The sequence below is a fragment of the Ambystoma mexicanum genome, chromosome 11, assembly GCF_040938575.1.
Source record: "Ambystoma mexicanum isolate Mex_15411 chromosome 11, UKY_AmexF1_1, whole genome shotgun sequence".
Classification (NCBI taxonomy): Eukaryota; Metazoa; Chordata; class Amphibia; order Caudata; family Ambystomatidae; genus Ambystoma; species Ambystoma mexicanum.
In genome coordinates this window covers 1,295,082,154-1,295,094,307 of record NC_090934.1, presented here as the reverse complement: position 1 = coordinate 1,295,094,307, position 12,154 = coordinate 1,295,082,154, and the positions used below count along the sequence as shown (strand labels likewise).

General features: G+C 49.1%; 1 protein-coding gene across 3 annotated transcripts in view; it reads right to left on the bottom strand.

Moving 5' to 3' along the window:
• Window positions 1-12,154, bottom strand: part of SECISBP2L (SECIS binding protein 2 like) — a 1,017,636-nt gene that overhangs the window by 652,731 nt on the left and 352,751 nt on the right. For all 3 annotated transcript variants that reach the window (XM_069624786.1, XM_069624787.1, XM_069624785.1), the window contains one exon: window positions 11,861-12,090. In XM_069624786.1, the coding sequence (XP_069480887.1) occupies window positions 11,861-12,090 (230 nt within the window). The remainder of the gene's footprint in view (window positions 1-11,860; window positions 12,091-12,154) is intronic.

Sequence of the window (12,154 nt, the reverse complement as noted above, 5' to 3'; positions counted from 1 at the left end):
GAGACAACATTAAAGAAAGCAGTAGAGACATTTACAAATAACAAACGGCTCAAAAGGCTTACCTGGCTGGTCGCCTCTCGGCTGGCACCACTCCGGACATTCCACTCGCGCTGAAGAACACCGCGACCTACAAGGAAGGAAAACACAGGTTAGCAAAGGCAAGACTTTGCAGCGCTGTGCTTAGCGCTTACTTACCGCATCATTGTGCTCTTAATGCGCCATCATTTACCAGCGGGGCTCAACCAAGCCAGTTTGCCGCGCTGAAGCTCTGCATACCTAAGGGAGAAAAAAAAGAGACATTTTTAAACAAAGAAAGGCATGCAGGATTGCAACAAAACTTAAGAACAGCAATAAGACCTACCTGAACAATATCAAACGGGCCAGTGTCATAGAAGTAACTGGACCGCACTCGCCCAAGATAGACAACGCGCCCCTGCAAAGAAGGCAAGACGGAGAGCACACCTAATTTTACCACAAGGTGAGGAGAGGGCGCCAGAGGGACTGAAATCATACGGGGGTGGAGGGAGGATACTTACCCCAGTCGGTCAGTCTTGAACAGAGTCCTCCTGTATTTTCAGGCAGAACCTCCCCCGCAGACCCAATCAGGGCAATGCTGAGAAGCATACCAGCGAGTAACCCGGCTGGGTGGCGTCCCTGTGGATACCAGGTGAGCGTAACACAGGGTGGGGGAGGTGCTCCCTCGCCCATCCGCTGCCGATCGCCCGGGCTCCCGCCCGCAACGCACCAATCGCCTGGCGTCTCCTGCTGGCCTCCGGCCTTTGAGGAATTTAAGCCAGCCCTCTTCCCTCCGCCAGAGGAGCTGTCTTGGGTGCCGGAGCGTCGGCGTTCTCATACAAGGTGCTATGTGCAGCACCAGCGCATGATTATGCACGGTTTCTGCGTGCTTGTACCGCCTGGTCGCTTCTTGTCGTGGCTGTGTGCATGGAGGACCCGAGGTGCGCGTCCTCACGGTCCGGCGGCCATCTTGGAATCCACAGGCTTCATTTTTAAAGACTATACGATCCCATTGTTGGATATATTAGTGGCAAAGCGGAAGGGTATTTAACCATACCTGGGTTTTGAAAAACAAATCTTGTTGGCCAACTGCGATTTTGAAGCTGGGAGTACAAGGTCTTTTATGGTACATATTCTATCAGACTCAAGGAGTTTAATAATTCTATTTTCTCCTGCTGTTATGAAGATTATTAGCATGGGTTTTCATTTTTTGTCAGCTGAATCATATCCCACTCCAGACACCACATGTAAGAAGGCATGGTATCAAATAGTGAAAATAGACACAAGTGATCACAGTTCAAGGGTGTTTATGAACTTGAAAGGGTTGGTAAAAGGCCTATCTAAGCCTAGATCTAAAGATGGGAGCAAACTACGACCATCAAATAATAATAACGCAGTCCTAGTGGAGTCTGTCAAAATAAAAGGGCCTATACTAATAAACCTATTGCCAATCCTTACTTCTAAAAACAAAATGGTGTGGGATAACAATGTATGCAAATGAAGTATTAAAGAAATGATATACCTGGATAGTTGAGCAGTTAGCTCACCAGCCGGTGTCCCACTGCCACTCCCCGAGTACCCCTCACCCAGGTGATCCTCCCACTCTGGTCCAACCCCAATAACTGGATCCAAAAGCGATGGCCGGGCCCTGGGCACCGGGAGGACAAGTCCCCGGGGACTAGCGGGCGAGATACCTTCTGGTTTCTCACATCACCCAGAGTGGCGCCAAGACTTCCTCTTCCCCAAAATAATACACAGCTTTCTTTCATAGAAACCCTTGCAATAATTGTCCAGATGAGGGTATCTAAAACCCCCTTCTTTAACAATGCGCATCAAAATAAACACATTATTTTTGGTCTCTTTCCCTCACCCCATACAAAATTCCCAAAAATCCTATCTAACCTCTGCAGCACCTTTTCTGGAAAACCGCAACGACAGCGACAGAATAACAGAGTTTCCTGTAAAAGAGACATTTTAATTGCATTAACCTTGACCCATGGTTAACCTCTCCCACTTTTTTCAGATGCTGCAGAATCTCCTCAGCCAACTCAAGACATGTTATACTCCACAATTTCCTTTATATCACCTACATTATATAACCCTAAGTATTTAACCTGATCCTCCGCCCACTTACAATTCCAAAAGCAAAATCCCCACTTCTGCAACTGGACGAAAGTAGGAAAAACTCAATCTTGTCCCAATTAATTTTATATCCTGACAAACTTTCTACTTCCTCAAATATGTTCCTCAACGGCTCGATACTTTTCTCTGGATTGGCCAAAAATACTGTCATATCAACAGCGTAAAACAGTACTTTAATATCCTTCCCCCTCCACAGACATGCTCGAGAACAAGAGTTATAGGTTAGTAACTTGTTCCTTCTCAGGCATGGGGTCTGGCATGGATTCACATGCTCATGAATATAGAATACATAGCAGTACACACATGCACAACCATGGGAGGTAGCAAGGCTCAACAGAAGAAATCTCTTACCTCCTCACCAGGCTCACCTTCAAGCGAACAGGTTGCGCAGTACTGCTTGGCCGCCTCTGGACTCCTCCCTGGAATCCCTGTCGATGCAGTAGAATCTTGTGAAGGTGTGAGTCGACCTCCACGTCGCAGCCCTGCAGATGTCCAGCAGGGGCACACCAGACAGGAATGCCGTTGTAGCAGCGATCGCTCTGGTACAGTGGGCTCTCAGACGGCCAGGCAGCGGTTTTTTCGCCAACCGGTGACAGTGAGTGATATAGCCGGAGAGCCACCTTGAAATGGAAGCCTTGGACAGGGCCTTCCCATGGTTCACAGGACGAAAGTTCACAAAGAGCTGAGAAGTTTTCCAGAAACTCCTCGTGCAGGCCACATAAAACTTCAGCGATTTAGCCACGTCCAGCGAGTGCAAAGTCCTTTCAGCCGCAGCGAAGGCGTCGGAAAAAACACATTTAACACCAGGGGCTTGTTTAGATGGAAGTGCGACGGCACCTTGGGCATGAAGGAGGGGTGCATCCGCAGCACCACCCTCGTCTAGTGGAAAGTTAAGTAAGGTGGTTTACAGGACAGGGCCTGACCTCACCCACCCGCCGTGCAGAGGTGATAGCCACGAGAAAAACAGTCTTTCACAACAAAAACTTCACCGGAGCTGTATGCATAGGTTCAAATGGAGGTCCCATGAGCCTAGTCAGCACCACGTCGAGTTTTCACACTGGGGCCGGAGCCTTCACCGGTGGGAACGAACAGAACAGTCCCTTGATGAATTCCTTAACAAGGCAGTGTGACCACAACGAGGACCGTACCGGGGATCTGGTGTAGCGGGAGAAAGCCGCCAGATGAACCTTGATGGAGGCATGAGCCAGTCCCGATTCAGCCAATGACAGCAAACATGGCAGTACTTTAGGGGCTTTGACCCTCAGAGGGTCGATCTTCTGTGAACAGCACCTAATTGCGAATCTCTTCCATTTGTGTCTTTAGCATCTTAAAGTAGACAACGCCCTGGCCTTGGCGAGCACCTCCTTGCTGTCCGATGGAAGATCGTAACCCCCGAACTCTAATGCTGCAGGAGCCAAGCCTTCACGTTCAGCAGTACCGGGACGTAGCCAGTCAAGTGTCACAGCGAGTAGAGCGCTCGCTTTGACATCCGTGCAGAGCTTGCTAACGCAGGTTCGAATCCCGGCAGGGCCAAACTCAGCCTTTCATCCTTCCGAGGTCGATAAATGAGCACCACACACCGTGGGTAATACAAAGCAGCGCTCAGATACCCGAGTGTTCGTAGCGCTATATAAATGCCTAATTATTATTATTATTATTATTATGGTGCAGTATGTTGCTTCCTTCCCTGGCGAGAAGATCCGCAACCACTGGAAGCTTGACTGGAGGGGTCTGTGACATGCTGAGAAGGTCTGGGTACCAGATCTGCCTCGGCTATGCTGGTGCGACGAGGATCATCCTGCACCGGAAAAGTCTGAGTTGATTGATGACTCGAAGAAGCAACAGCAATGGAAAGAACGCATACAGAAACAGGCGGTCCCAGGGGAATGAGAATGCGTCCCCCATGCTCCCCGGCTGGGGGAACCTGCTGGCGTACCTCCGGCACTCGGTGTTCATCGCCGTCGCAAACTGATTGATCTGGGGATTGCCCCATTTGTCAAACAGGTTGTCCACTTGGTCCTGCCAAAGCTCCCACTCATGGCAAGAGCGTAGCTCCCTGCTGAAAGAGTCAGTGATGGTGTTCTTTACTCCTGCCAGATGGAATGAGGAACATCCTCTGGGCGACGGCCCAGTGCCACAAATCCTGAGCCTCCCTGGAGAGCACTGGGGATCTGGTGCCCCCTGCTTCCAGATGTAAAACATCGTGGTGGTATTGTCAGCGAAGACCCACACCACTTTGCCCTTGAGGGACGGCAGAAACGACTTGAGGGCCCAAAATACTGCCCGTAGTTCCAGTACGTTTATGTGCAGCGTTTTCTCTTCCGGCAGCCACAGGCCTCTAGCGTGAAGACGTCCTGCGTGGGCTCCCCAGCCTTCCAGAGACGCGTCCGTTGTGACCGTCTCCTGGAAGTCCAAGACTCCAGCGATATTGGAGTGCACGCCCAACCATCTGATCGCTCGTCATAACTCTTTGTCGAGCGCAACACTGTTCTAGAAGCTTCCAGACACCTGGACCTAACGGGTGTCGAGGAACTCCTGCAGCAGCTGCATCTGCAACCTGCAGAGCCGAATCAGGTATATGCATGATGATCATGCCGAGCAGTGACTTGATAGTCCTCACCATGGCGATCTTCAGTGCCAAAAGCGTTGCACCTTGCCCAAGATAGCCCATATCCTTCCCTCCGACGGTGACGCCAGGCATGACACTGTGTTGAGCCTGGATCCCAGGAACAGAGCGTCCTGCGATGGGGTGAAGCAGGATTTTGCATAATTCACCGAGAGCCCCAGATCCGTCAGCAGGCGGATGGTCCGCTCGACGGCGAGGTCTGTTGACTTGGCCCAGATGAGCCAGTCATCCAGGAAGGGGTAAACATGGATCTCTTGCAGTCGCAGATGGGTGCCACCAGCGCCAAGCACTTGGTGAAGACTCTTGACGCTGACTTCTGTCCGAAGGGAAGAGTCTTGAACTGATAATGCTTCCCCTGAACGATGAAGTGCAGAAACTTGCAGCGTCCTTTGTATATGGGGACGTGGAAGTATGCATCCTTCAGATCCAACAACGACAAAGTCCCCTTCATCCAGCTGGCAGAGCACATGCTGTAGCGTGACCATCCTGAACTTCAGGGACTTCATGGACTTGTTGATCCTTCGTAGATCTAGAATGGGCCTCCAGCCCCCAGTCTTCTTTTTTACGAGGAAGTATCTTGAGTATACTCCGGAGCCCCGGAGTCGCTGTGGAATCAGCTCTATCGCCCCCTTTCGTAACATGGCCCGAATCTCCAGCAGCAGCTGAAGTATGTGGTTTTCCTGCCGTGCCACTGTTGGTATTCACGGACACTTTCGATGAAACCTCATGATGAAACTCCAAGGTGTGTCCTTGGGCGAGAGGATCCAGCACCCATCTGTCGTGGAGATGGTCTCCCACATGCTGACTAAGTTCGCCAGCTGGCCTCTCAATGGGGTGCCCGGGTGGGGGCCTAGACGTCCTGGTCGCTTCAATCATGCTTGGCTGTCGAGGGACCGTCTTGCTGTCCCGGATGATGGCGGCGTCTGCCCCCGAAGGCCTTGGAGCGATTCCTGGGTCATGGAGCGGAAAGGCTACTGGTAAGAGGACAATCCCCTGCCAAAACCTTTAGAAAAGCGGAAAGACATCCCTCCTGAGGAACGAAAGGATGGTCGTCGTTGCTGTAGAGTGCCTAGGGCACGTGCCGTTTCCGCGTCCATCTTCATGGCCTGGAGGGATTAATCCACAGCCTTCCCGAACAGGTTGTCGCCATCAAAGGGCATGTCCAAAACCCTTGTTTGGACCTCCTGCCTAAAGATTGTGCCATGACGGCAAAAACAGACTCCATTCCCCATCTGGCGGAAACCCGTGTCTGCGATGTCCAGGGCCACTGTGATGGCGTGGTCCGATACCATCTCGCCTTCTTGAAGGATCCCCAAGGCCTTGACCCCCTTGTCATTGAGAAAGTCCAGCATCAGGGCCAACTTAAACCACAGCTCCCGGTCGTATCTGGCCACGATCGCAAGGGCGTTGGCAGCCTTGACCGTCGTCGCTGCTGAGTAGATAACCTTTCCAGCCACTGAATCCCAACTTCTTTTCCTTGTTCGGAGGGGTGGAGGAAGAAGATGATGCAGAGCCAGACCATTTCTTCCTGGCAGCCGCCGAGACCACTGAGTCCGGAGACGGCTGAGACCGTAAGCATTTGTGTGCCAAGTCCGGCACCCTGTACTTCTTCTCCAGCCAGTCTCTCTTCGCTGGGGCTGAAGCAGGGTTCTTCATCAGAGCCAGGCCGTCATCCCACACATGTCCAGGAGTGGGAGTGGGACCGAAAGGATGGTCTTTCTCTTCGCCTCCCGGCGCTGATAAAAGAAGCCGTCCTTCTCCTTTTCCTCTGCCGTGAGCTGAAACAACTCTGATGCTCGGGCGATCATTGCATGGAAAGACCCCACCTCGTCCAGCGGTGAGGCAGTGGGCTGAGGCGATGGGAGGTCACCCATCCTGCCGTCGTCGTCCGTGCCCGTTGTAGCCATGGCTGTATCAGTGTCCCTCAGGGGAGAGAGGGGCAATGGAGAGGGGGCGAAGGATGGCATGGGTGCCTCCTCCTCTTCTTGGCCGGCGGTTCCCCCGGTGGCAACGGGGTGGCTGGTGCTGGCATGGCGGGATGTGCGGGTGGTGGGGTCGCCGGCATCCTCCTCTGTATCTCAGACAACAGAGTGTGTAGGGTCGAGAGGACATCCAGTGAAAGGTCTCTAGGCGGTATTTGGGGTGTAGGGGCGCTGGGATCCGGGACTTCATCGTCCTGGGCCTCCTAGTCGTCGCCCCCATCGATGAAAACCCCGTCATAGCTGTCGTCATTGCCCCCATCGTGGGGGGAGTCTTTGGCGTTTCCCTCGTCGTCATCGCCCCCTGGACGGTGTGGACGGAAATTATCTCATCTTCATCAGCCAAAGAAATGTCTGTCCCTTGGAGGCCTTCGACGCCCGCCCTTACTTCGGGTCCAGAGGGGTCGGCCTCGGGCTGCGATCCGGCATCCTCTTCTCTGGGGTTTTTTCAGCAGGCATGCTCGAGGCCTCCCACCTGGAGCGAAGAGATACACTGGCCGCCGTCAGCGCACCCTGCGGGTCCGCCCCTATGGCCTTCAAAAGCAACACCACCACCAGCTTGAGGGAGGGCGATGGTTTCGCATGGTGCACTTGGGCCTTCAAGGAAAGGCTGGTCTCCTTGTCCGGTTTGGCCTTTCCCTTCCTGGCCATGTCGGACACCTTGTCCTGCTTGGCCTCTCCTTCGGGGCTTGTCAGACCCCTTGTCTACCTTGCCCTTCTCCGTCGCGGGTAGGTCAGACACTGCACCCTGCCTGGCCTTCTCCTGCTTGGCCTTCTCCGGATTCTCTCTCAACTTCCCCGGGGTAGTGACTTCCTCTTGGACGACCCATTACGGTGGCTGGAGATCAAAGCCGATGGAGATGATGATGATCTCGCCCTGACCGTGGCGGGATCCACAGCAGCAGCGCCACCGACAGAAGCGGATTTGCGGTGCTTGGCCTTGTGTTGGGCCCCCACAGATGGGGCGCCCTCAAGAGAGTTAGAAGCCTGCTCAGGTTTGCCGGATCTGGGAGAGGCATGCCCCTAGGTGGCAACCGGGGTAGAGGCCTTGGACTGCAGCCACGCTTCCAAGCATTGGTGTTGATCCCTCAACGTGCGCTTTGAGAAGCCACAGCAAATTGCACAATCTTCCTCCTTGTGCGTCGGGTGCAAGCACTGGGAATGCTTGTCGTCCATGTACACATTCCGCAAGCCGCAGTCGGAGCAGAGCTTGAAGAGGGAAGCGCCGTCCGTCTTCTCGTCCGAGATGATGCATGCGGCGTAGGCCTGAACAATCTTCTGGAAGTCTCCAAGAACAACACTCGAGGAAAATAGCCCTTGAGGGGCGCTGAAAAATCTGAAAAATGGGTCCCCGTTAGTCGGAAGGATGATCGATGGAGCACACAGGGAGTTCGGGGGGCAGACTCCCAACAATTGAACGTGCAGTAAAATCTGAAGATGGCAGCTTGGGGAGGGCCTTAGGTAGCGAGCAGTCATTGGCTGGGGGCAGTATAACCCAGAGCTCAGTGATTGGTTGAAAGGATAAAGACAGTTCAGAAACGAAACTGAAACTGTTTTTCTTTTACAGAGGATTCCCAGCCTGATGACGGGGAATATTCATGAGCATGTGAATCTATGCCAGACCCCATGCTGGAGAATTTAGAATACACCACCCGCCGGGTTTGACATCACATAGTGAATGGACTTACATTCCCTCCCAGCACCACCCACCCCAGCTCCCAGAGACTTTGTCACACTTCTCCAAATGTCCCTCCTAGTCAACACCTTTAAACTTTACATGTTCTGCCATTTGTAAACTGTGAGCTAAGGTGTGTGTAAATGCTACAGAAAAATCACATGAATAATTACAGTAAACAAAAGCACAATTGTATTAATGATCAGGCATGCAGTACTCCTAACCTCAGTTATTCCTGTACTCCAGAGTGGATGCTGCGTGGATGAATGCGAGTCAAAATGGATACAGGCATCAGAAAGACAATTGCTGGTATATAATGTTAGTCTTCTGGGCTAGTCAATAGATCTTAGATGCACATGTTAAGCATAAATGCACAAGCAGTGTCACGCGGGTGGGAAGTTTGTGTTTAGTACATATTGAAAAATTTCCTTACTACTGCTTGTCCGACTTGTGAGTCAGCCATGGTTTTCATTTAACGCTTTATGAAATTAAGTACTGATCTCCATGTCGTAGATTTGCCTATAGTACCATTATGATTAGGATATCTGACTTTTGATAAAATCTGAAAAAGCCTGGCAAAGGTCTTCCGAGATTGTTCTCTTTCTCCTTTGGGGAATCCGGAAAATTCCGGTTTCAGTTGAGTTCTGTGTGTAAGTGATAAAAGGAACTAATGCAAGAGGATTATACTTAACACTTGCACACAGAGCTCAATTGAAAGTCAGAAAGCCTAAGTATAATCCTCTTTCATTAGCTCCTTTGACCTTTTGAAAGTCTCTCTGCAGCACACGTCAGCGCAGGGCATGCGCAATCGGTCTGCAGGAGAGTGCTGAAAACTGTCAGATGACTGTCGGCTTTAACAAGAAGAGGTACTGTGAGGCTTCCAAGTACATGGCTCGGGTAAGGCCACGGTGTCAAAGCCACTTCCCAACCTCCTGTGGCTCTCTAGAGCTCCCGCTCCCTGCGGCCAATCAGAAGATGCATGCCCCTTAATTGCAACTTACCACTTTCTTTCTTTAAGGAGTGTTTTTAAATTAGGAGCAAGTTATAAATCATGGCTCATTTAAGGGACCATTGTTTCGGACAAGACGCTTGTAACCTTTCCGTGTGAAGAAATGCAAATAGGCATTTCATTCTGAAAGCACACAGAAAGCAGAAGTTAGTTGCCTAAATCTACCCCCTCCTACAGGCCAATATCACACAGAACAGTTTCAAAACGAAGTACTTCAGAGGATCATATCTAGCACCAAAAGCGTTTCTTTTTGGTAGAATTTTATATTTTCATCAACTCATAGATGAACCCTATATTTGTGAAACACAAACAAAAACCGGTAACCCTTTCACACATTACGTTTTGTTATAAGCCTTGAAAATACATGTTAAAAACCCATAGGGCATTTTATTGCCTTTTGCTGAATTGCATTCTGGTATTTGTAGTCTACCAGGAGTTTACCCAGGATGTTAAGTTCCCAGTGCAGACGCTTACCCACAAAACCATAACGTATTGAGATTTTGTTTTCCAGAGAATAATTCACTACATATTTCTAGGTTTAAAAGGTGAGCACCTTTTATATTTTGCCAGCATATTTAATGGAACATTTCCTCTCTCAGGTTATTTTTTTGGCATTCATTACTTCTTTTGGTAAAAGTCCGATGTTCTTTTGTCTTTTACTCTTTCTTCTAAGGGGAATGTCAACTGAACTACATATGTATATTTCACTTTAAGATATATTCCCTTACTGTGTGTATATTCATGGGTGCCAGAATTGATTTTTGCTATGCAGGTAAAGGTTCCCACAGAGTGAAGCGAGAGAGCCGTGCTCATCCCATCCTCAGTCAAAACAACCCATACAGCACATGTTGCAGCAGCAATAGGAAAAAAGCCATATGATTTACAGAAAGTTATAAACACATAACATCTTATGAACAATCACCAAACCTGCTGAGTTCCTGTGCAACATTCTGCCATAGGATCCTCTCATATTCCCGCACCAGGCAAACAGTCTTTCCCTGCTCACCCCCTCCTACAAAGGCTCAGGGAGACTCCCTTCTTATTATGTAGTAAGCAGCACTTGATAAACATAGTTATCTGTTTGGAGGTTATTTTTTTTGCCAGTCCAAATAATCCTTGTCTATAGCTTCTGAAATAAAAGCATATTTCTAATTTGGATGGTATGACCAAATATACACACATAAAAATAAAAACAATTGTGAAACGTCTGCAAAAATAGCATTCGGTGTGTTAGCAAAACACAATTACCATATTTTTCCAATGCCTTCCACAGTCAGATAGTGTTTTCAAACCAAAGTTTCAAAAAGACCTTTTGCAAACAGTGTTTCGTATGTTATGTTGGTTTGATTTATACCGCACACCGATACCACCCACGGGAAGTCTGCAGGCGTGCCAGTTACATATGGGAATAGATGTGTTCTAGTGCCTGAATTGCAGACTGCTCTCAAATCCCAGGCAAATTCTTTTTATCATACTATGCCTTGTCTGTCAATGTGGAAAGGTTGTTTTCACAAATCATTGTCTTCATGGGATGGAAAGAAAGGGCAAGGATGGACAGAGAGTCCCTGAAAAAGTATTACATGATTTACTGCAATTATCTTGACTTCTAGTGTTCATAACATCTTGCTCTGAGGGAAATTACCCTACGTATGCACGCAATCAAACAGCAGATAAATGTGTGTGTTTACACTGAAAAAAAACGGCATCTGTGATCTTTTGAAGGGGGCAAATAGGGAAATACTGGTAAAACACAGATTCTGAACATTTTTGAAACCACTGGAAAAACTGCACAATGCCATAAGCCAAAACGATTTAGCTAGTCTTTCAAAAAACGAATCTTCTGTCCACATAGACCATGACAGACCGGCATACGTCTAGTGTATGTATAACTTCTTTCAACACTAGAAAGTGGGTCTGGCAGTCAAATAGATGAGTTGCTGTGTAACTTTCAGATGCATTTAGGTGAAAACCTAGGATAGGATCTAAACAGCAACTTGTCTTTGTGTATTGCTATAAAAGGATTCTCACCTGATAAGTGTTGTGGCTCACTAACCCTTTGAATTGAAGTCGCAGCAATCAAGAAAGCTACCATGTAATTTAAATTCTTTAAGGAACATTTGTGTGTAGGTTTAAAAGGTGGTAGCATAAGCCTGTGTAGTACAGTACTGATGTCCTAAATTGAAGCCTGGATGGAGACCGGCAGGGTTAGGCTTATGATCCCTTCCATAAATCCATTAACCACTGTGACTTTCCATCATATGATCATGTGTTGTGAAGTAGAATACATGACTAGCACTGAGAGGTGCACCTGGAAAGAATTGTATACTAATTTGATGTCTAGGGGATCCATTAGTATTATGTAGACATTTAAAGCTGCAGAAGAAAATGGGTGCACCAAAGTAATTATTACGTACATTCAAACTGCTGCAGCCGGTGGATCTTGAACCCATTGCTCCAATCGGATTGTTGCCATGCTTGGGACTGCAGTATCCACTATCGCTGTCAATGTCGGCTTCACTCGCACCTTGTTCACTTGATGATTCCGCCGCTGGGTGAGATGATCGTCTTCTCCGACCTTTGGGTTTCCAGAGCATTGTACTGGTGCTATCACAGAGGGATTTGTTAGCTACATCAGATGGGAAATCTATGAAATAAAAAACATGGATTATGTTGCAAAATTTGAAATTGCCAGTGCCCATTACACGTAT